At 38.4% G+C, this 25,190-nt stretch overlaps 2 protein-coding genes across 3 annotated transcripts; one reads left to right on the forward strand and one right to left on the reverse strand.

Annotated features, from left to right (window-relative positions):
- The first annotated feature begins 433 nt into the window (after positions 1 to 433).
- On the forward strand, positions 434 to 8,728 carry LOC115438209 (butyrophilin subfamily 2 member A2-like). The gene is made up of 9 exons (XM_030161651.1): positions 434 to 616; positions 962 to 1,027; positions 3,050 to 3,415; positions 3,502 to 3,789; positions 5,971 to 6,051; positions 6,246 to 6,293; positions 6,378 to 6,401; positions 6,509 to 6,535; positions 6,617 to 8,728. Exons 1-9 carry the CDS (start codon positions 613 to 615, stop codon positions 7,210 to 7,212), a joined length of 1,500 nt encoding a protein of 499 aa, XP_030017511.1. The 5' UTR covers positions 434 to 612; the 3' UTR covers positions 7,213 to 8,728.
- Positions 8,729 to 10,273: 1,545 nt separating this feature from the next.
- LOC115438726 (uncharacterized) lies at positions 10,274 to 23,440 on the reverse strand. Of its 2 annotated transcripts, none has more exons than XM_030162513.1 (8): positions 23,279 to 23,440; positions 18,586 to 18,695; positions 17,464 to 17,548; positions 15,742 to 15,937; positions 14,230 to 15,290; positions 12,792 to 13,591; positions 11,512 to 11,682; positions 10,274 to 11,424 (listed from the first exon to the last, which is right to left on the reverse strand). In XM_030162513.1, exons 1-8 carry the CDS (start codon positions 23,368 to 23,370, stop codon positions 11,180 to 11,182), a joined length of 2,760 nt encoding a protein of 919 aa, XP_030018373.1. In that variant the 5' UTR covers positions 23,371 to 23,440; the 3' UTR covers positions 10,274 to 11,179. The 2 variants fall into 2 exon arrangements, with proteins under 2 accessions (XP_030018373.1, XP_030018372.1); XM_030162512.1 differs by having other exon boundaries at positions 11,512 to 11,715; positions 23,279 to 23,436.
- Between the last annotated feature and the right edge of the window lie 1,750 nt (positions 23,441 to 25,190).

Below are 25,190 nucleotides of genomic sequence, written 5' to 3' on the forward strand. Positions count from 1 at the left end.
TTTTTTTTTTTTTTTCTCCACAAATTTATCCCATGGACTCTACATAATTAATAATGAACCATTCAAAACTAGTATTTTCAGACTTGTGCGTCTTTTTCTCTATATTTCGAAGTTTCCCATCTGATTCTAACCCACTTCCTGGTGTTTGTTGTGTAACTTGACAAACAGACTCACGTGAGAATCCACAGCCGTAAACATTAACTCTGGAACACAGTCCACTATTGTGTGATGATCATTTATGGACAACAGAATAGAAGCAGATGTGTTTTATAGGACAGGACTGACACAAACCAAATGAAATCAAATAGAATAAACACAGAAGTACTGTCCTGGCTGTTCTTTAAGGCCAATATTAGGACTTCAGTAGAGTCCTAATCCTGTGTCCTACTCCCCCTCCCATACCTGAGGACCCAAAGTGAAAGTGAAAGTAGAACCCGCCGACCACGACACACCTAAACGTCGACCTCGATAGTAGAAAGAACAATTAAACTAAATCGCAGGAGCTGATTTCAAACCTGCATTTATGAATTCTACCTCTTCTTTCCTTTTCCAGCCCTGAGGACTGCTCTGTGTACAGCTGTGTTCAGGAGATTTCGTCTTTTTTCCAACAAAATGGGTAGGCCCAGATATGAATGACGGAACTGATCCCGTTTTACTGTTATAGTCAGTAAAGCTGTGGCTGTTTTATTGAGAAAAAAAAGCCTAAAATGGAAACGAATGCATGATTTGCAAAGAAAATGATTTATTATATTGTGCGCACTGTGCTGCGTTCACGGACCCGTACATTTGTAACTTAATATTCACCGAATGCACACTTTGCAGATTGATTACATCTATGTAGTATTGTTTGTACTGTTGTTTATGATATGCTGAAAGATGGGAACTGATGTGAACAGCAGCCGAACTGGTTAAATTTATGCTTGTGTGAAGTGAGTCGCCTGCAGCCATGTGTTGTTTACAGATCCACACCTGTTCCTTCTGTGGGTTATGGCAGCTCCTTTTACCTCTGTGTCCCGAGCTGCACCGGGTAAGTTTTTTTTTTTTTTTTTTTTTTTTTTTTACATTTTTCAAGTCAGGTCTCGTCATTTTTATACTTTCGTTTTTGTTGCATATATTTTAACCCTTAAAGACCTAGAACTATTTTTTTTTGCGGTGACTTCCAAATGAATTTTCTCTACATTTAACCTTTACTAAGTGATTTATCCAAATTTAGAATAATATTATACCCTGCATTTTTGTATTTTTCAGTGCAAATCAGGTGTTTTCCTATATTTAACTCTCTGGTATTTAGGTTTGCCTTTTAGGCACACTTTGCACTTCATTTTAAAAAAACTTCATATTATTTTTCACAATTTAAATAAGGTTAGAATTCAAAAGTTGTTCATTTTTGCCAGATCTTTAAAATTCTGGCCTCCAACTAAAGTTTGCACATTGTAAACAAAAGAAAATTACAAGACTAGCATCTGTCTCCCAATTGTGCCTAAAACGCACTATTTCTTCCATTTGATATGTATGATTAGGGCTGACTTTGATTTACAAAAATAAAATCAAATTAGAGCAGAAAAATAAATCAGTATAGAATATTTAATAGTTTGATTTATAGGTGTGCATTTTACACACACTTGGTGACAGATGCTAGTATTTTTGTACATTTGATCTAGCGCCAAAAATAATAATGCAAATTAACCAATGTTGGAGTTAATCATTGACATATGCCAGGATGCAAAAATCAAATATGTGATCCACTTTTTATGTAGTATATTGAAAAAAAAAAAAAAAAAAGGATTTTTTGCATCCAAAAAAATGGTTTGTTTACATTACAAACACAGCATTTAAAGGGTTAAAAAATGTGACAATTATTGAGTATTTGGTATTTTTATTTACGGCTCAAGTTGATGAAATAGAAAAAAGTGTAAAAGAATTAAAAACAAACTGTATGAATTTTTTTTTTTGTTGACATTATTCCACAAGTGTACCAAAAAGGCACACTTGGTGCTTAGTAAGGGCCTTGCTGGACGGAATACCAGAGGGTTAAGTTACAAATGTAGACCAGAGTAAATTCAAAGATTATTACATCAAAAAAGAGAAAGCAGACAAAAGTGAATTTTTAACCAAAATGCATCAATAAATGAACATAAAAACAAGTGTCTACACCCACTTTTATTTATTAAACTACTTGAAACTATAACAAAGTTTCCTCATTCACTCCAGAGCCTCTGAACATCTAAATGGGTCATATCTGATGACCATGCAGCCACTTCCAAATTCTTTTTTCCCTACATTTTTACCTTTCCTAATCGATTTATCACAATGGTAACAGTTATATATATATTTGTATTTTGCATTTTTGAGTGAAAAACAGGGATTTTCCTATATTTACCCCATAAAGACCCAGAGCTACTTTTGTGACTTTTCTAAATGAATTTTTCTCTGTTTTTAACCTTTAAGTGATTTTTCACCATTTATTGTAATATTATCCTCTGTATTTTGCATTTTTAAGTGAAAATCATGCATTTTCCCATATTTAATTCACTGATCATGTAAATGTTCATAAAAGTTCAGATTAAAGTTGAGGGTTATTTTATCAAAAACAGAAAAATGAAGAAAAGTGACATTTTTTTTAGAGCAAAATCTATCATTAACCGAACATAAACCAACTGTCTCCATCCACTGTCATTGATCCAACTCCATGGGTTTTACTGGTGAATCAGTGTTGTAGAAGATGATAGTGTTTCCATGGTAACTACGAAGCCTGTGAACATCCAAATGGGTCATATCTGATGACCATGAAAAGATGACAAACTGTATTTTACACCAATTATTTACATGTATTGATAGGATTATGTGGGTCATACATTATTAAATATTTTGGGTCAGTAGATGCTTTTGGTTCTGGGGGCTGTTTAGGCCTTTAAGGTTGTTATTCAATCAATGACAAACCATGCAATTGGCCTTCATTATTTACAGATGCTGGTATTTAAAGGAAAATATCATAACTTTTGTCATGTTGCAAGAAATCTTACGTATATTCATGTTGTGTATTTTTCAGTCTCGGACAGATTTGTGGTTCAGGTCAAATCGTCGGTCTCAGTGCGTAGTAACCACTCGACAACACTACCATGCTGGCTCAGTCCATCCCAGAGCGCAGAAAACCTGGAGGTCCGCTGGTTCCGTAAGAATTTCGACACCCCCGTCATGCTGTACCGGGCCAAAACCATGGTGGAAGACTCCCAGGATGCGTCGTACGTTGGCCGGGTCTCCTTTGGCTTAAAGGATGCAGGGTCTGGTGGGTTAAAGGACGGGGATGTGAGCCTGAAGCTGGTCAACGTTACGCTGGCGGATGCAGGAGATTACACCTGTTACGTCAGCAGCGATGAGGGTTACGACAGTGAGATCGTGCAGCTGATCGTGACTCGTGAGCATCAGGATAAATACACAAAATCACATGACGACTGCACAGAACCACCTCCTGGTTTGAACTTTCTATCTGTGTTCTTGTAGAATCTGGAGCTTCGCCTTTGCTCTCAGTCACACGTGACCAAGACGACCTGGTGAGTGTGAGCTGCGAGTCCAAGGGCTGGTATCCAGAGCCTCAGCTGAAGTGGTCCGATCAGAAGCAGGATCTGACGCCTAAAGGTCTGAAGTCCACAAAAGAAGCCTCCGGTCTGGTGTCGGTCCACAGCTGGATCCAGGTCTCCAGATCGTCCACTGTGTCCTGCTCAGTGGGTCTGGCTGGTGAAGAGGCCGTAGAGGGAAGGCTGCGCTTGGAGAACTTCAGTCCTAACCAAGGTACAGAGGGTTTACATCTGTGCACCAGACTCACTGTCAGGTCCGATCAAGCAAAAGGAACATCAACATGAAAAAGTACATTTGCACACATCATTTATCCAGTGCGCTCATTTTTACCTCCACCAAGGAGGTTATGTTTTTGCCGGCGTTGGTTTGTCTGTCTGTCCGTGTGCAAGATAACTCAAAAAGTTATGGATGAATTTGGATGAAAATTTCAGGAAATGTTGATAGTAGCACAAGAAACAAATGACTAAATTTTGGTGGTGAGGGTTGGGGGGGTGGGGGCTGATCTGCCTTGGCGGAGGTCTGCGCTCTCCGAGTGCTCTTGTAGTTTAGCTTAAGATCTCCGTTTTATGGAACTGTTATCCTTTTAAAAATACCACTTGTAGAAAAAAGTTAAAACTGATTTTACCGATTGTACTCTTTACACCATAGCCATGCCTCAGACATAAAAAATATAGCTCGAATTTGATGCTAAAAATTATATCTAAACATTTTTTAAATGTATTCAATCTGTCACATTTAAAAATACTATCTGTGAATTGTTACCGAGAAATTACTCTTTGTGTATAGGAGGTAGAAGCTTAGGAACACTTCTGTCCTGGGGGGAGGGGGGTATGCTTTTATGTTTTTATATAATAGGTAGAAAACACTTTTTAGCTTACCGGCCAACAGGCTGTAAGCTATTGTCGTCATGCGGTGTCGTCGTTGTCTGTCGTCGTTGTCTGTTGTCCATTACAAAACTTTCAATCGTCTTCTTCTCCAAAACTACTATTCTGATTGACTTCAAACCTGGTATACAGCTTCTTTATGATGATGTCAACAAAAATTAGTGAAATTATTTGGATCTGGATCTGATTCTGGGTTTGGTGCAACTTTGAAAAATTTCCCCATTATAAGAGATAGGAAGTGGATCGATGCAATAACTCAGTAAATATAAATGATATCTTGTGTAAATTTTTACAGTACATCCCTGCTGGGGAGATGACCAAAATATAATGGCCACATGCTGATCAGGATCTTCTTCTGGATCTGGGAACTTACGGAAAATTTAACATGGGCTCTTATGGGGAAAAAAATTCAATCGTCTTTTTCTCCCAAACTCCAGTTCTGATTAACTTCAAACTTGGTATACAGCTTCTGTATGATGATGTCAACACAAGGTATTGATATTATTTCAATCCGGATCTGATTCTGGATTTGGTGTGACTTTGAAAAATTTCCCCATTATAAGAGATAGGAAGTGGATTGATCCAATAAATCAGTATCAATGATATCAAGTTGGAATTTGAATTTTCTACAGATCTGATTGGAATATGACCAAAACATGGGTTATTTCTGTAATAGAATAAATACACAGAACTGGGTGAGAATAAATGGTATCTGGATACATGTCCCAAAGCTTTTAATTTGGCCGGTAAACTACAGGGCCATTGGTCCTATTTTTGTCTTTTAATTCTACTTTCTTTATAATCCAACTTATTCACAGCTACTTATACTCTGCATTTATTTATTTATTGTTGATGTGGTATGACTGTGTTTGTGGAGCAGTGACTGCATTTTGTATTCTGAATTTCCCCTTGGGGATTAATAAAGTAAATCTATCTATCTCTCTCTCTCAGTATGGACCACCACAAGTTGTAAATAACACTGTGTTAGTATTAAATACATTAAATAAATCATTGTGATTATATCAGGCTTCTTTTAAAACGTAAGTCAACATTTTGGGTGATGCATTCAATGGTAAAGAGTCGTCCATGTGTTACTATGGCAACCTGTTCACGTGTTACCACATTTTCATGACACTTTTCAATATTTTACTCCAAAATTTATTTTCAGCATAGTTGAACATAATATCTAAAAGGTTTTGTTTTACTTCATATCAATTTCTGTCGAGAACCAAATGTTTTTAATGTTTGCGTAAAGCTTAAAATATTCATGTCTGTTTCAAGTCCACTTGTTACCGAACAGTAATTTGAAAATTTTTACCTAAAAATTTGATCTCCCCACATTTTGTTATACATGATATTCAAGTGCTTGTAAATACCTACTCGAATATGTCTAATACATGCATATAAGTTACTCTGATTACATGACAGAGACTGTGGAACACCAAATGTGTCCATGTGTTACCGCTTGATCACCGCTTTCACTGTTGTGTTTGTTTTCTTCTTTTGTCAGGATCCTCAGCGGCTGGATGGGTGCTGTTCGCTCTACTTCTGATAGCGGTCATTCTCGGAGTCCTGTTCTTCAAATATAAAGGTTAATATTTGGTTTTTGTCAGATGAATTCTAACTAAATTAGACTGAATTAACCGTATAAAACCTAAACAACCACCAGACTATATTGCAAATTGAACCCCTCCTAAATCCTACACACTGCACCTGTGTAAATTAAGTTTGCGATAAGTTCAGCATTTCTTATCGTAACATTAATTTGTTAAAATATGGTTTCAGATCTCATTTTAAGAAACAAATCCAAATCGACGAGTCACAATGCTGAAGGTAAGAGACTCACTATAAATGACAAAACGTCAGATTTATTATGTACAATGAAAAAACATAATGTGTTTTTCTCATATTTTTCAGATAGTGAGAAGCTTCTTCCACACGGTAAGATTCTCAGTGTATTATGACCCAAAACTGTCAGTAGTGATTGTAGTAGAGATGATTATAAGATACTCAAAGGTTTATGTTGTCTGTTATATCTTCACCCACAGCATTTGCAGAGGCCAACGAGTGTTACGGTAATAACATGGTCACAATTAGTAAAACCTCTGTTATCTGTTAGTCAGATTGTGTTCTGACCAAATTTTTTTTTTCAACAGTTAATGTCAGACTTGAAGATACAAAGAATGAATTTCTCACTTTCAGAGGCAATAAACTAAGAGACTCTAAGGATCCTGGTGGACAGCATGTCACCTGTACCACAGCTGTGAGGGGAACATCTGGATTTTCTTCTGGAAAACACTACTGGGAGGTTTCTTTGTGTATTGGAGGAAATCAAACGGCAGAAAATCAAATAGGTCCTAAGCAGTCTTGGTGGGTAGGGGTTACAAATCAGTCTCCTATTCCTGCGGACTGTGACTTCCCTCCGACAGCGGGTAACGGGTTCTGGTTCCTGTCGTCTTCTCCAAATAAACCAGGAACCCTCCAGTTCAGCACCAACCCGGCAGTTTCTGTCCAGGTTCAGTCCAGTCCGAAGACATTGGGTGTGTTCTTAAACTATGACAACGGAGAGCTTTCCTTTTATGACGTAGAAAAGAAGACCCTCATAGGTACTTTAACGGCTCAGTTCACACATGAAGTATTTCCCCTGTTCAATCCTGGTAAAGGTGATAAAGCACCGATGGAGGTAATCCATAGAAAAACAGATGACGAACCCGAACCCACAGCGAATTCAGCACCACAACCCACTGAGTAACCACAGATAGGTGACAAATTAAAGGAAAAACTAACACGAATATGCATAGAATTATTGTTATTTGAGGAAAGTTGGTATTTACATTAGGTAAGAGTGTGTTCAATAGAAAACTAAAGCCTCTGATTAGTTAACCCTTAAAGATTTCAAACTATACTTATGGCAGCTTCCAAATGATTTCTGATAACGTTTAACCTTTCCTTTTTCAGCAAAAATTTTGTATTTTCCTATATTTTTAATTTACTGATTGTTTAGGTGTTCATAAAACCTAAGAGTAAACTTAAAGGTTATTAGATCAAAATAGAAATATGAAAAAATGTGACTTTTTCAACAGAATACATTATCAAATGAATGTAAAAACAAGCATCTACAACAGGGCTGTAAAATCATTCTAGTTCATCCCAATTTTACCTAAAGTGGGTCAAATAAATAATCTATTCTATTTGTTTTAAGTAAAATTACATTACGAAAATGTGAATAATCGGAACAACTGTACAACCTGAAATTTCTAAAGAATAATAGCAATCTCAACAATATTATGTCTTAGCTTAATATTAGCACAATTTATATATTACAGCATATTGCTAAAACTGCAATTATTTTTCTTTTTATCAATTTCACATTGTTCATATTTGTTCAGGTTATTCACATTGTGAAAGGATAGTTTGTAAATGTCAATATTTCATCAATATTTTTTCCTTTTCTCAAAAAAGTAGAAAAAAATTTGGTTTTGCCACCATTTCTAGGTCATTATGATGCATTTATGATTGGGCCCCTGACACATTTGACTACTTGTATCTTCAGTGTAATTTTTTTGCACTGCATTTTGCACTGAAGGACCAGATCAGTCCCTTTGGTGGGCTAGATTTGGCCCGCGGGCCATATGTTAGACACTCCTGATCTGCAGTCACTGTCATTTATCAAACTCCGTGGGTTTTACTGGTGAATAGTTGGAGAAGTTGACAGTGTTTCCACGTTTACTACAGAGCGTCTGAGCTTTATCGAACATGTACATAATTTGTGAATAAAATAGAGGAAGATAACAGATTTTTACTGAAAAATGCAAAATGTCTTGGATAAATATTATAATAAATGGTTATAAATGTAGACAAAAACTCCTTCTGAAGTCGACACAAAAATAGTTTTAGGTCTTTAAGGGTTAAATCATTCATCGAGCGCTATATGACACCTCAATCACTATGATCAGAGTTTTCCATTAATGTCACGTCTGTGTTTTGATGATTTTTATTCTATAAATCTAATGAATCAACAAATAAAAACCTAGTTTTAGGGTCTGAAGACACTTAATTAAGCTGGGTTTTATTTTACTCATAGTTCTAGAACAGCTGAAAAATAAGTTCTCTGACAAAAGCAGTTAGTATCAACTTCTTTCCTGGTTGAGAGACTATTTATGAAAACAGGAAAAAAAAAAACAGGAAAAAAGTATCTTCATTTTTAGGTTTTCTAGATCTAAATATTTCTAAGGTTCTTCTCCAGGGATGTTAAACTCACTTTAGTTCAGGGGCTACATGCACTTCAATATGATCTCAAATGGGTCGAACCAGTAATATAATAACATAATAACCTATAAATAATGACAACTGCAAACTTTTGTGTATGTTTTAGAGTGAAAAAAGTTAAATTATATAATGAAATTTTTGCATCTATAAACTGTCCTTTAAAAAATGTAAACAACCTCAAATTTATTAAGGAAAACAAGTGAAATTTTAAGAATATTATGTCTCAGTTTATCATTTACACATGTGCATTACAACTTACAGATCACAGTGGATCTACCAATACACAAAACATTTAATAACAGGCACAATATTGATAAAATTGCAATTTGTTCATGTTATTCACATTTTCTTAAAGGATAGATGGTAGATGTGAACATTTACCTTATTGTAATTTCACTTTTTTTACTAAAACAAATAGAAAATTTTGGAGTTGTCATTATTTATAGGTTATTATAAAATCAAACTGGGTTATACCATCAATCGGTAGTAGCTCTTTTTTATTTCAAGAACTCCAGTGTAAATCTAACAATTTGCTTCCTTAAAAAGTGACGCAAAAGGGAATTAATAATTGTTGTATTTAATTTAAGTCGAGGTGGGGTGAAATATTTAAGAATTTACATTTTAATTGAAGTAAAAGTTTGGTAAAAATGTTTGTACATTTGTAACAATACTGTAGATATTTATATTTAATCTGTTATTGCATATCAATGACTTAATCTTGACAGAACCAAAAACGGTTATTTTTAATTCATTTAAACTGCTACTGCCACTTCACATTTATTTTTTCACCATATATGAACTATATTATTTTTTTATTATGTGTGATAATTTAGCAGTGACAGTGACTGCTGGTGTTTTTTGTGTGATATCTATTGTGTTAATCCTAATCATGTTAAGTTCTTTTATACCACTGATGGTAAATTTTACTAATTGCATCATTTTCATTCAGAATCATTTTAAAGTTCTCTTCCGTACTGTATTATTGTGCATACTGCCAGACATTCATGTTCATTTATTAAGGTACTGATTGATCATTTAAATGGCATTTGAGTGTGTTCTAGCCAGTGTTGACTGTTAGGATGAAAAAAAAGACCTATGTTCATAAATCATTTGGTTGCAGCTTTTTGTTGAAGTATTTTGTTTGTGGTACTATTCTGATGTATACTGCTTTTGTCCACTTTTCATAGTAAATACCGTTGGGTTCCCGATAAAACCTGCTATGTGACTTTTGGCAAATTTTACAGGAGAAACAAAAAAACTGTTTATATAACAGGAAACTGTGAAATATGACAAAACATATCTGTTTCTTTAATGTTAGTAGTTATGATGGAATGTAAACAACTTTCACAGGAGACTGAAATTTGAAGCTATAATAGGGGAGATAGCAGGTTTTTATTCCCAACCAAAAATGTCACTTAGCAGGTTTTATCAGGAAGCCGACGATATGTAGAATGTTGTACTAATGTGCTCATTTCCATGTTCTTTATGTCACGGTCTAATGCATGTAAAATTCACTTTACAACCCAGTTTAAGAAAACACAGCAAAATGTCATACACTTTAATAAGTACAGGTAGTATTTACAATATTTACACCATAACACAATACTAACTTTGTAATCACTACTGTATACTTTTCATAGATTAGTAAGTATGTACATTGTGAATAAGACCATATGTTGATTCTGAAATAAACAGTTTTTAAAAATTCTGATATGCAATAAATTCAAGTAGACATGCCTTAATACATATTCATTTGACTATGATCATGGTATAGAGGTATGCACGAACCACTTCACAGGTGAATCATAGTCCAAAACCTTGAAGAATGTTTTTTTTTTTTTTTTTTTTTAAAAACACTCATCAGTTGGGTGCCGTGGAACTGGGGACCGGGTACGATGCTACTCAACATGGAACACAAACTATACAGATTCGTATGCACCTCAGCTGTTGAAGACTCGGGATTTTAAAGACCGTTATTCCTCTAAAGCTTTACACATTCACGTTTGGTCATCAGCCTTCAGTGGGAACTCTACACTCTAGGCCTATTTATGGTGTGGCAGTTAAGTGGTCTAAAGCTCCAGACACCTCACATATTGATTTTTTATTACCGTCCCTTATGTAAAGTAAAAATGACAAAAATAATCTGTAAAAAAAAAAAAAAAAAAAAAAACAGCATTCACTGTGTCTGAACTCACACTTCTAAGTACAACCACGTAAAAAAAAATACACTTCAAAAACAGACGCTGGGCAACCCAACCTCGAGTGTCAATGTTCTGTTTTCTAAGTTTTATTACACTAATCCCTTCTGAGATGCGCCTCATTTTCGATAAATTTGAAAGATGCCAAAGGAAAAGTATCTGGACCCCGATGTGACGTAGAGTTTTTACCTCTGCTGTGATTGCTGGTGGTTTATACATTACAGTAGGCATCTGTTCGGCCTCAACTCCGCCTTACGACACCGAAGCGGCGCTCTCTCTCCGTCCCTGCTTCTTCAGTAGCTGGATGCGATTGTGGACATAAAATTTGATGGCTCTCCAGTCTCGCTGGTTGCTCACCAGCAGCGGGCAGAGTTCTAAGCAGCGCTCGCAGTCGGCCTTTGCGGGAACGCGGAGCTCCATGAGGTTCCTGTTGAGGTGAGTCTCCACCGCTACACGTTCAGCTTCTGACCAGGGACGCTTCAATACGCCGCGCTTCCCTGGGAGGTTAAAGCGGAACAATCAGTCAAACAGGATCCAAACAAACCTCAGGAGATTGACTGAGAGTGTTTTTGTCAGACTGTTACCTGATTTTGGTGGAACTGTTCTCCTCTTATGGGCGTTGGCTATCGTAGGGCTGACCGAAGGGGGATTGGGCGCCTTCTTCTTCCGTGGAGGTCGACCTGGTCCTTTCTTTTTCACCATCACCTCAGTTTTCTCTTTGACCTCCTCCTTCTCTTCCTCCACCTCTGAATCTTCTGAAAAGGAATCCCCCGAGTTGCCAGACATCACTATAGGGTAGAGATTAAAAATAAATATAAAAAGCTAATGGAAAACTGAAAAAAATGCCCTTTCTTTCTGCTTTGTAAAAAAAAAATCTTAGGTTTTCTATTGAGATATTAAACAAATGATGATGCTACCTTAAAAAACTGAAAGAGTTGGTTTGTTTCTTCAGAAATAGGTTCAAAAATGCAAATATTAAATAAAAACCACCATGACCAACACAAACTAAAACAAAATAGGTCAAATCAGCATTGTTTTCACAAACAATGGAAAATAATAATAAATGTTTTTGTAAATCGTATGATGACACATTTATTAATCTAAGGCTTTCATTGTAACACTTGAAAGTCCCTAAATAAAACTGAGCAGTTCCTCTTTATTTAGTCTTAAAATGGATTTTAACTCTGCTAGGGCTGCACGATTAATCGATTTTAAATCGAAATCGGATTTTTTAATTAGGACGATTTTTTAAAAAAGGGAAATTGTGAAATCAATTTCATCTTTCTCGTGCCTCCGGGCCACGCGCCTGCGGGCTACCGTACATTTTTTTTTTTTATATATAATTAATTTAGTTCTCTTGCTAAATTTTTCATTCACAAATGTAAGTTCTGTAACACAAAACTAAATATTATTTATTTTTTGAAAGATGTTGAACTTTATTTAAAGCTGTTCGATAAATCTGGAAGCAAAAAGGCTATAAAAACCATCAGTATTTGCTCTGATTTGGACACTGTATTGTAGTAAAAAAAAAAAAAAAACTTCTGTAGGTTCATCATGTAATACCATCCCAGATTTGAGGTCGGAGCAGTGCCTTGCATTGTAGGCTGCTCATGAAAATGACATGCTGATTTCTGTTGTCTTTTGTAGTTTTACCCAAAAATCGAAATCGAAAATCAAGTTTTTAGAGGAAAAAATCTGGATTTTATTTTTTGCCAAAATCGTGCAGCCCTAAACTGTACTGAACAACATCTAAAACAGCTAAGTGTTAAAATCTTTGAAGGTGGTCAGAGTTTCAGCTTTGTCTAGTCAATGACTAACCTTGAGACCCTGTAGTGAAATGTGATAGTGTTTTGTAAGGCCTTACCATCCAGTTCCAGACAGATGTGCTGCAGGCTCATCCCTCTGAAAAGTACACCCTCCCTCTCTCCATAAAGAACGACCCGACCCACACGGCCCATCAGAGCCGGATCTCGCACAATGGTGGAGCAATTTTGTGTGACATGGTACTCGCGTTCCAAAAAGTCCTCCAGCCGTTTGGTGGCCCCGCCTTGCCCCTCCCCCTCTTCTAATAACAGCAGCTGAGTCAGGATGGCTACCTGCCGCCGCACTCGTGTCGCCGTCAGAGCGCTGGGGTTCTTTGCCCCGCTGGCTCGCGCTAGGTTTCTCAGGAGGTCTGTGCCCCTCAAAGGGGTCGCAGGAGAATGGTAGGGTCGAGAAAAGACGTAGGGGCTCTCCGGGTCCACGCCCACATTGGGGCTGGTTTGAAGGAGGAGGTCCAGACAAGACTCACAGTGAGGGGGGAGGATAAGTGGCTGGACGCGCCCCCTCTTACCCAGAACACCTGCCCGGGGGAGGGGACACAGCACCTGGCGCTCGAAGGGGGACAGGAGGGTTTCCATGCCAGAGGGGGAGCTGGTGCTGGAGCTGGCCTGGGGGGTGACACGGTTCCGGTAGTCCTGGATTGTGAGCTTAGCCACCTCACACTCCCGGTGGCGGTTGTAGAGGATGAGCAGGGAGAGGCTGGAGTGGCAGAGCAGACGCCAGGCCTCAGCGGAATGAGGAGAACGGGTTAAAGACAGGAACGACGAGTGCTGCTGGTGCCGCAAATACAGAACCAAACAGGAAAGAGACGAGAGGAGCGGGGACATGTGATGTCTGTGAGCGCTGAGGAGAGACAGGAAAAAGAGTCAACACCAGTGAGCCTGGAAACACCACCAATAAACATGTCATTTTTTTCTGGACCTTCAACTCACACAGGAAGTGAATGAATGAACATTATAATTTATATGCTGCTATTTGATTAATTATACACTTTGGCAGGGAAATCTAGAGTGTGGAATCATTTTGAGAAGATAAACAATTCCAAGAACGTGAAACTTTCACCTATTGTTCATCAAACTCAAACACTTCATTTCATCTGAGACAAATATGTAGCCAATTTACAAGTTCATTTTCACAACCCAGCGCTGGAGAAATACTCACCACTAGACTAATTCACAAAGGTTAATGCACAAACATCTTAAAGTAGTGGTAGTTACTCTCTGAATGTTTAGACAATTTCTTAGCTGGTTGTTGTGAGACGATCAGTATCATTAACATTTCTACTGTCAGAGCAATAGTTCTGTTATAAAGAATCAAAATTGTACCAATCAGAGTTAAATATTCAACAAGTCCTGTGTCATAATCTTAAATTATTAAAATGATAATTATTTACATATAATGACTAATCAATTATTAGTCAGTCAGGAAGTTCTTTGGTTGAGGGCAGCTCTGGTTCAATGGGTCTGAAATCTGACTCCTACCTTACAGCCTCTCCGTTCTTCTCCTCTGGTGCATCGTCTTCTCCTCCACTCAACTCTAGATCTTCATCTGGGTCTATGTCAGGCTCTGGAGTGGGAGGGGGCACCAGCTCCTCTTGATTTCTCAAGCTTTCCACCTCCACCTTTTGCTGCTCTTCAAGCTTTTCTCTCTTCATCCTCCGTCCTCTCCTGGGGTTCGAGGGGGGTGGAGGTGATGGACTCTTTACCCGGGACACCATAGGGGGTGGTGTGCGTTTTGCGGTAGGCATGGGTAAACTCGGCCCCTTCTTTGCGGCTGCAGGCTGAGCTGAAGGAGGTGGAGAAAGCGAGAGGGAGAACGAGACGTTGCCGGGGTTGGAGCGAGTGGCTGGTGATTCCCTCTCCCTGGAGAAAAGGGAGGGTGGAGGGGGGTTTGAGGCCGAGGGCTGAGGGACGGCGAAGGAATGACTGTGAGGAGCGGAGGAGGAGGATGAGGAGGGGTGGGGGTGTGAGGTGCTGCCATTTGAAGAGCTGTGGAGGTGAGCCAGCTCCATGGCTGTTCGGACCTCTGGCTGGTTGGCGTGGTGCTTCTCCAGATGACGAGCCAGAGAGCGATAGTGGCGGCCGCAGTACGGGCAGTGCTGCCGCCGGCTCACCGCGGCGCCGCTGGAGCTGCCGATGTTTATGTTAATGTTGTTGTTAATGTTGGTGGTCGGGGGGGTCAGGGAGCTGACTGACTGGGACTGGGACCGGACTGGGGGAGCAACAGGTGCAGGGCGCGAAAAGGACGAGCAGGGGCGTCCCGGACCCCTGGAGGAAGCTGGGGTGGTCTTCTTCTTCGCATTGACAGTTGCGGGCATCTTGCGCTTCTTGCGGCGCCGGAGCATTCGACCTCGTATCTCCTCTATTTCCTCCTCTTCATCATCGTCATCATCATCATCGTCTTCCTCCTCTTCGTCTTCCTCACGGTCCGAGTCACTGGGCTCAGAGTGGGTGAGGGGGGACGATGAGGGTGATAATGACCAGGAAGGGGTAAGGTAATCCGAAACAGACAGGGACAGTGGGTGGGGGCCGGCCTCTTCCTCCTGGTCAGACACAAAAATCACATTAAAACAAACATAGTATCAAGAAAAGACCCAGACCTGCACTATACTAGTAAAAACTCACACTGAACTATTTACATGTGATAAATATTAGCAGAGCAGTGTATCTGTGTAGAAAATATTCATTAAAAAACATGAAAAATGACATTTGTTTCTTGTCTGACATTTAAGTGATTAAAACACACCAAATTTAAAAGCAGGTAAGCGCTGCATCCAGTCCTCTGAAATGAGTGTGGAGGGAAACAGGGTACTGGAATATACTGGTTGGTGCCAAGAACCAGTATAAATATAACATTTTACAGGGAGATATCCATCAGTGAAATTTGAGTGTAAATAAGAACCATGTGAGTTGAGTCGAGCAGCAAAACAGTTGCAGCATGACGTGTTCAGGTTGATTTACTTCACTGTGGATACAATCAGGTATGTTACTCACCATGGCGTTCTCGCCCCAGTCAGTCAGGCTGTAGTCCACTGTGATCTCCTCCCCTTTGGCGATGTCACGGATCGCTATGACAACCAGCCGCACCTGAGTCCCACAGTGGACTTCTCGAATTCGACAGTTAGGTGGCGGGTGGAAGAGCACAGGTCCCCGGACACCACTTGCCCCCTCCTCCCCAAGCTCTGGGACACTGACAAACATAAGCTCACTTTAGGAGTGTCATTCTAGTGCAAAAACATGTTCAAGCGCCTTTATTAAGGTGAGTTGGAGGTCATAGGCAGTGTGATAATTAATGTGGACATACAGTCGTCCTCAGAATTATTCATACCCCTGCCATTTTTTGTGATGTTTAGTTTTTGTGATGAAATGAATGAGTTTTGTCAAATTTGTTTGTGACTTATATGTGATACACAAGTGAGGGAATGACAACAAATGATACCTGAAGAAACACTTTATTTCAGGAATATTTTATTAGTGGATTTCCAAAAAATGCCATGTTCAAAGTTATTCATACCCTCAGTATACTTGGTCCAATGTCTTTTCTTAATAGTCAACAGAGTAGCCTTTGTTCTTGATGATGGTTCCTGTTAGTGTCCACAGGCTCTCTTATATCTCCCATGGGATTTTGGTCCACTCAGAGACACTGGATTTAGTAAACCTAGGGTATGAATAATTTTTTGGAAATCCATTAATAAAATACTCCTAAAACAAAGTGTTTCTTCAAGTATCATTTGTTATTCCCTCACTTGTGTATCATATATAAGTCACAAACAAACTTGATGAAACTCATTCATTTCATTACAAAAACAAAAGATGGCAGGAGTATGAATAATTCTGAGGACAACTATGTACTGCAAACACTTCATCTATAGCGATCAGAAAACTATTCAATAGCTCCATTTAAATGCATTAAACGGCCATGAAATCAAATATGTAGAATTCTGTTGCATGAACAAACCCAGGGTGCCCCCTCCCTGGTTTACAAACAGGTGATTGTAGAATAGTGCGAGTAGCCAATCATTTAACAAGTGACATCACAATGTCAGTGAAAACTCATTTCTGCAGGTGAGACATGACTGGCAAACTTAATTAGTCACACAGTTCCAGCAAATGGTATTTTCACTGGATAATATGAATCTGTTTTGTCACCATATGACCTGACTTACTGTTTGGGAGTACAAAAATAACAGCAATGTAACTGAAACACCACTCAGAACAACACAGTGTCATGTAATCAGACACTTTGCAGAACAAATGGCATTATAATCAAATTATTATAATGATGTATAAACCAACACTGCACACACCACTGTGGGGGTGGGGGGGTGCAGACATTATATTATCTGTTACTGTATGTTTGACTTAATGTCAATGATGCTCTTCAATGTTGGTTCTTTTAAATGACCAAGAAAATAATCATTGTGGTTTATGTGACCGATTATGTGAATTATTCCTGGTCTTTTATTTTATATAATTAGGCACTTCATTGATTGATTGATTGATTTATTGTAACTATGTCTATACTTACACATACAAACTAACATTCAGTCTACATTCAGGTGCTTAAATTAAATGTGGAAGTTGAATTGAAGCACTTGACATTTGCTAAACATGGGTCATTTAAGGTTATCCAGAACACTCAGTATCAGCTCCGGTGCAGTATTTATCAGGATACATTTTTCTGCTGTGTGGTCCAACTCTGAGGGTGTTTCTTACCAAAGCTGAGTGGGATCCGGCAGGTAGTAGGGGCTGCCGGGTGGAGGGAGTCGGTCCTCTGCACCCTCTGGATACTGGCCCTCACCTGAGACACAGGGAACATGATCATTGTATCAGCCAAAGGCCTGATGTCTGACAGATGGAAGGTGTGTTCGCTTAATACACAGCCCTGCTAATTACAACACAATCACACACACAATGGACACAACAGCAGGTGGTAAAGTGTGTGTCTGTGCGTGTGTCTGCATGTGTGTATGTGCGTGTCAGTGTGTGTGTGTCATTGTGTATCTATGTGTGTGTCTGCATGTGTGTGTGTGTCAGTGTGTGCGTGTCTACGTTTGTTAGTGTGTCTGCATGTGTGTAAGTATGTGTATCAGTGTGTATCTGCATGTGTGTGTATGTCATTGTGTGTCTGCATGTGTGTGTCAGTGTGTGTCATTGTGTGTCTCTGCATGTATGTGTGTGTGTGTGTGTCTGCGCGTGTCTGTGTGTGTGTCAGTGTGTGTCTGCTTGTGTCAATGTGTGTGTGTCATTGTGTGTCTGCATAATGTATGTGTGTGTGTGTGTGTGTCTGCGTGGGTCTGTGTCAGTGTGTATCTGCATGTGTGTGTGTGTCAGTGTGTGTCTGCATGTGTCAGTGTGTGTCATTGTGTATCTCTGCATGTCTGTGTGTGTGTGACTGTGTGTGTATCTGCATGTGTGTGTGTGTCAGTGTGTGTCTGCATGTGTCAGTGTGTCATTTGTGTCTGCATGTATGTGTGTGTGTGACTGTGTGTGTGTCTGCGCGACTGTGTGTATGTCTGCGTGTGTCTGTGTGTCAGTGTGTGTCTGCTTGTGTCAATGTGTGTGTGTGTGTCATTGTGTGTCTGCATGTATGTGTGTGTGTGACTATGTGTGTGTCTGCATGTGTGTGTCAGTGTGTCATTGTGTGTCTCTGCATGTATGTGTGTGTGTGTGTGACTGTGTGTGTGTCTGCGCGTGTCTGTGTGTGTCAGTGTGCGTCTGCTTGTGTCATTGTGTGTCTGTGTGTTTGTCAGTGCGTATCTGCATGTATGTGCATCAGTGTGTATGTGTCAGTGTGTATCTGCATGTGTGTGTCAGTGTGTGTGTGTCTCCATATACCGGGGCTGTAGCTGTGCTCAGACATGCTCTCCTCCTCCTCATCTTCTGTTACATACGCTCGGTCACACACCTTCACAGGTGTCCCCTTCCTTTTTCTCCCACACACGCGTCTGCAAAAACAAAATCACTGCTTCATTTAGCATAACGACAACATTCAAACAGACACAGAGTCTCATCCTGGAGATGTTACTGAAGGGGAGGATGGAACGAACTGATCAAGTGGAACCTGTGGCAAAGCAACACTTGAGTCTGCTCAGAGACTGATTTTAAAAAGAAGGTGACTCACTGGCAGCAACAGTACAGCTATGAACTACTTAACTCCAGACGAAGGCGGCGGTAGTGATGGCGGCATATTTGCTGTTAAGGCTTTCACAGTATGGAACTATGAGCTGAGCAGCAACATTATTGTCCATTTTGTGAATTCATTCCACCATATCAGTCCAGTAGCAGTCATATTAGGCACATAGATGACATGAAAGGCACCAGATATTTATTGGTATTTCTTTCCGAGTTTTGTTAATAAAAACTGTTGTGTGGCAGATATGACATGGATTTAAGATACAAACCCAATTGTAGAATCAAATAAACGGCTTAAGTGTTAGTTCTCTGTTAAATCTCAAAGCAGAAAAAGAAGATGACGTGAGGAAATTAAAATGTCAATGGAAATATTTATGGAAAAATGATCTCAAATATTTCAAATAACTGTCATATGGCATAATTTGTTGTTTCTTCAGCTTTGCTTGCCCAATTCCCTTTACTTTATAATCAACATTGGTACTTTTCATGCAAAAATCATGATGTAACAAGTTAAATTCAAGACTTTTTGAGACTATTATGTATGTAAGTTAAGGTACAATAAGAAGAAAAAAGACAGGAACACTATAAGCGATGTGAAAGACCTATAGTCTATCTTTGGTGATGCTACTGATGCAAACACAGGACAATGCTGGGTGATTGTAGGAATTTCCTTTTATGGGAACTTTATGTTTATGTGATTTATACCTAAAGTTTGTCATATGAACACTTTCTTTGACAAAGGACAGCGGCTTCTAACTTGTCATTGTCAACAGACTTCAACAACACTACAATCATTTCTTAAGACTTTGGACTAGAACTGTCACAATTTTGAAATACATGTTAACACTCCTCATCATAATAATTCAGTATTATATTTTCTGTAAATGCCACCATTGTAGTGTAGGTCTAATAACTGTTTACATATACCTATTATAATGGGAATATTATAGTCCAGTGATATCCTAGCAGGAGAAGAATGGGGCACAATGAGATGACACCATTAAAGAGCACCAGGTAAACGGTGGAAAACTAAGTAATTATAACAGATCTGATTATGTCATTTTATGGACCCCCAGATGCACTGAAAATACGACATTTTCCTTAGTTCTAATAGAACATGAGAAGAATTTGCTGCTTTTGTATCTTCTGGTTCAACTGCCAACATGCAACACAACAATTCAGAGCCAAAATTCTTTGCAGACAGTTGTTCTCAGCCTCTTACAACCAGGTTATTAAAAAAAAATGCTCTATCAAATATTGAGAATGTTTTTGATAACCAGTTTCAATATCTAAGGAGTATATCTCATCAGCACCAGCATAAATCTGGTACTTTTTTTTTTTTTTACTAATGATATTATATTAGCATTTTGAGTTGTGGCAAAGAGGTTTATTTTTGTGTATCAAATGGATTAGAATGTGTGGAAAGTCCAAGGAGCTGAAAAAAATACTTATACTTTTATCATTTTACAACAAAGTGGAAAATTAGTATCAAAAATCCTTTATCAAACATCATTCAGGAATGAGTACTGAAGACAAGGTATTGGTCTGGTACCACTAACTTTGAGTAAACATAGTCCCTTCTTTAGCTGTATGAAAGAAAATGTCAGAAATGTCTAATTAAGTACCACCACAAAAAGAGCTGCAATTTAAAACAAACTGTCACCCTGTGCAATTATACAACCACAAAAGGCTGCAATTTCAATCCCCAGTGTGCGGATGAAGATATCGTAAAATTAGTGACACTGAACACAGACACAGGTACTAAGTATAACAGTTTAAGTTTAGATGATTGAATGGAAAAATGTGTCTGTGAATCTGTGGATTTCCCTTCATAGCCATACAAATATACTCAAATCAGAAGGACAATATTGTCTGTAACAATAGTAATATGGCTTTTTCACCAAATCGTGCTGTTGAACGATCAAGTCTTAAAATATGTCATTTAACATGTGGAATGAAACAAAAAATGAAGGAGGTGGTCTCTGTAAATACATTCAAATTCATTTGAAATGAATGGGAAAAGGATAAATAACAATAATAATACATTTTTCTCACTGAATCTGCTGCTTTAAGATACATCTAAGGAGCACTGTTTATTATACTTTTAAATTATTGTTGGTGTTTCATATGTATATTTTTAGTATGGCAGTGCACTGATTTTTATTATGATTTATGAATGTTTTTAGTGTGGATGCATGACTAAAATTTCTATTTTCTGTAACTTCTGCTACTGCTGTCTTGGCAAAGACACTGCAAATGAGACCTTTAATCTCTGTGCAATCGGAGTCATTTTTTTCTGGTAAATTAAAGGTTATTGTTATTTTTATTATTAATAAGTAAATAAACATCTAAGGAGTAAAACAAAATAGTGTCAGTGCATGCATTGTGCAAACTGTAGTTGCACATTTTTACAACTTCAAGTCATGGTGAATAGGTGTTTAACATTATGGAACTGTGAAGTGCAAAAATGAAAAAAAAAAAAAAAAAAAAGTATTGTTGCTAAACAAAGGTTGTCAAATATATGGCCCTCAAAGTCAGCCTGCCAAAGGTTCCATTCTGGTACACTGAAGATTAATGGTGTCAAACTCATTTTAGTCCCAAACTCCAAATTTTACATGAATTCATTAATTAATTCCAAATGTTAATAAATGTTTTGTGTATTTGTAGATCCACTGTGATGTGTAAGTTATAATGCACATGTATAAATGGTAAGTTGAGGCATAATGTTAAAATTTAACTTACTTTTCTTAACCCTTTCATGCATAGTGGTCACTACAGCGGACAGTTATTCTCCAGCTGTTCCTTTGGATATTCATTAATTTTGTTGTTTTAGTTCCATATCAGCCAACACAGTGGACACTTATGCATCATCCTATACACTGCAAATCATCCTGTTATTGTAAATTTGCTGTTCTTTATAAACCTAATCTGCAGTGATACGTTTAAGTGTAAAAAAAAAATGCCTGATATCGTTATTAGACTGTAATTAACAGCTTTTTTTTAACAAAAAGGTGTTGGTTTTTTTTTTTTTTGCATATTATGTCCATGAAGTAAGTAATAACTAGTATTAGAGTACGTTAAAATGTGACAAAACATCAGATTAGCAGCATTAAAAATGTTCTCAAACAGTATATCAGTAAATCCATGTTTCTTTGCTTCAAAAATTAAACACAGTGTCCAGCTGAGTGGACATTTTTGTAACTCCATGAAAAAAATAGTTCATTTTTTTTCCCAATTGCATTTTTTTAATGCCTAAAGAGGAATAAAAACACTCAGGAAAAAAACTATCTTGATTAAACTTCTCATAATTCACACATGAAAGGGTTAAGGCACATTAGGTTTTTCCAGGTTATTCAGAGGAAAATGTTCAAATGTAAACATTTTCATAATTTAATTTCACTTATACATGAAGACAATGCTCATTACTTACAGCTCATTAAGCTATTAATATTTTACTGGTCCAGCCCATTTGAGATCACATTGGGCTGAATGTGGCCCCTGACCTAAAATGAGTCTGACACCCCTGTGCAAAACAGTATTAATGAAATGTGTAAGAGCTGGTATTTGTACTGATACTTAAGTGTTTTCTCTTATTCAGTGATATAAAAGGAACTGCCAGTGAGCATCTGTGAACAAGTGGTGAAGCTGTGATTTGGATTATGATCCTATTTTAATAAAAATACAAGGAATAGCCACACCCCTTTATTCAACCACGTCAGACTATAGATGCATTCACTGGACAGTATTTAACAGGACAAAGCCTTCGTGGTTCAGTCCGTATGGTGACAGTGAAGTGTTTGCGGATGCGTTTTGTTGGTGATCAGCAACTTTGTTTACTCAAAGCCGAACAAGTCATGATCGGCACCAGCTGAGCAGCCGAGCAGTGTGAGGAGCTGGATACCACTGACACGGCTGGTTTACTGCGCAAAACAAAGAAAAGAAATGAAATGGGGAAAAAACACAGACATGCTAAGAAATCAGACACATTCCAGACGGCGGCTAATATACATGAATGATGAGTGCTGCTGCTGCTGGGGACATGCTAACGTCAAGCCTGCTAAACCTCGGCTAGCTGTTAGCATCCAGCAGCTAACCACCAGACTTCTGCGCCGTCAAAGCGTCAAAAATCCGGCAATGTCAATCAACTGCGAACGGAGGCTGCCACGGGAAGGTGCGCACCCACAGCCCAAATCACCCCCGAGTTAAAACGGAGCATAAATCACTTCTTTTGGTCCGTTTTCTGCAAAAAATAACGTTGAAATCATGCACGCGAACGGAGCCTTATAGCGTTAACTAAACAAACGCGCCGCGAGCGTGCGTCTGGGGCTAAAATCCGCGCTTTATCACAAACAGCCGTGGAAGAGGCGGAACCGGAGGCTCCCCGTGCGGTACTCACCCGCGTGGCGGCGGCGGTTTGCTCCCATCCCCGTCGCTGTCGAGGGTCGGTGGCTCCCGGTAGTCAAAAGGCGACCGTACATTCTCCGCCATTAGGACTCCCTTCCCTACCTCTGCCGTCCGGTAGATTCAGGCTCACCGCGCATGTGCACAACATCCTTTGGGGTTCTAGTGGTGAAATGGGGTGCACTGTGATCTGGAAGAAACCCCAGCACAGGGTCACTTTTACATCCACTGGAAGAAACCCCAGCACAGGGTCACTTTTACATCCAAAGAAAGAAACCCCAGCACAGGGTCACTTTTACATCCACTGAAAGAAACCCCAACAGAGGGTCACTTTTACATCCAAAGAAAGAAACCCCAGCACAGGGTCACTTTTACATCCAAAGAAAGAAACCCCAGCACAGGGTCACTTTTTCATCCACTGGAAGAAACCCCAGCACAGGGTCACTTTTACATCCACTGAAAGAAACCCCAGCACAGGGTCACTTTTACATCCAAAGAAAGAAACCCCAGCACAGGGTCACTTTTACATCCACTGGAAGAAACCCCAGCACAGGGTCACTTTTACATCCAAAGAAAGAAACCCCAGCACAGGGTCACTTTTACATCCTCTGGAAGAAACCCCAACACAGGGTCACTTTTACATCCACTGGAAGAAACCCCGACACATTTAAGGGTCACATTTAAGAAGTTGCATATTAAACATATCTGCACTAAAATATCCAGAAGCCTCTCTGTAATGGGCAAAGCAAGACACTTTTTAGACAACAAATCACCCCACACACTGTTTTGTTCCCTGGTTTTACTCTATCTAAATTTCTGCACAGAGGTGTGGGGCAATCCATACAGAAGCTCACTAGATCCACTTTTCATACTGCAAAAAAGAGCTATCAGAATAATCCACAATGTAGGTTATCATGAACACACCAATCCACTATTTGTAATGTCTAAAATAATAAAATTTAATGATATGGTTGAATTCCAAACAGCACAATCTTTGTACAAAGCCAGAAAAAATCTATAACCTAACCATTTACAGAAAATGTTTCAGGAAACAAAGGGAGGGTATAAATGAAGGGAAATGACAAATTTTAAGATACAAAGATGTCGAACCACGAAGAAAAGATTGTGTTTATCAAATAATGGTGTAAGACTATGGAACAGACTGAGTGTGGAGCTGAAACAATGTCCAAACATCAAACAGTTTAAAAACAAATACAAACAAATGATTAAAAAAAAAAAAAAAAATACAGAGAGGAAAGGGCCTGAGGGGGAATCCGGTTGTTTTTCATGGTGGGGCTGTGCCATATATGTACTGATAATATCTAGTTTAAATATGGATATATGAATACATATTTACTATATTACTATAGAGGACAATAGAGAATATTATATGTATTATATATGTATATGTGTTTTTGTTTGTTTTGTTTTTGTTTCGTAGTTTTTATTAATATCTGGAAGGATAAGTTGTAAATGGGCATTATCATATTAGCGTATATAGGAAAAAGGATGTATGATATTGTTATGCTACTATTATTATTATTATTGTTGTTGTTACTATTATTATTATTATTATTATTATTATTATTATTATTATATTGACATTCATTCAAAATAATAATTGCTATATAGTGATCATAAGGAATAGTAATTGAGGGTAGGAGTATATAAGTTTTTACTTCTTCCTACTCCTTTTCGAGCATGTATTATTTAATTTCCTTTGTTTTCTTAATCTTATTATTATTATTATGTATTTATTTTTGTGGTTTGTTTGCTTATGAATCATTTATGTACCAATACTTATATTTTGCTGGTTGATTTTTGTTTTTATTTTATTGTCAACATGTTCAAAATAAAGATTTCATTTCATTTACATCCACTGGAAGAAACCCCAACACAGAGTCACA

Source organism: Sphaeramia orbicularis, chromosome 18, assembly GCF_902148855.1.
Source record: "Sphaeramia orbicularis chromosome 18, fSphaOr1.1, whole genome shotgun sequence".
Classification (NCBI taxonomy): Eukaryota; Metazoa; Chordata; class Actinopteri; order Kurtiformes; family Apogonidae; genus Sphaeramia; species Sphaeramia orbicularis.

Bases quoted from the DNA above. Each gene is read 5' to 3' on its own strand.
- LOC115438209 (XM_030161651.1), top strand. The intron at 3,790-5,970 runs GTACAGAGGGTT...TTCTTTTGTCAG, and splicing joins GAACTTCAGTCCTAACCAAG to GATCCTCAGCGGCTGGATGG. The intron at 6,052-6,245 runs GTTAATATTTGG...ATATGGTTTCAG, and splicing joins CCTGTTCTTCAAATATAAAG to ATCTCATTTTAAGAAACAAA.
- LOC115438726 (XM_030162512.1), bottom strand. From the start codon at position 23,370: ATGGCGGAGAATGTACGGTCGCCTTTTGACTACCGGGAGCCACCGACC. The intron at 15,291-15,741 runs GTGAGTAACATA...GTGTCTGACCAG, and splicing joins ACTGGGGCGAGAACGCCATG to GAGGAAGAGGCCGGCCCCCA. The intron at 11,716-12,791 runs GTAAGGCCTTAC...TCTACCCTATAG, and splicing joins CATCTGTCTGGAACTGGATG to TGATGTCTGGCAACTCGGGG.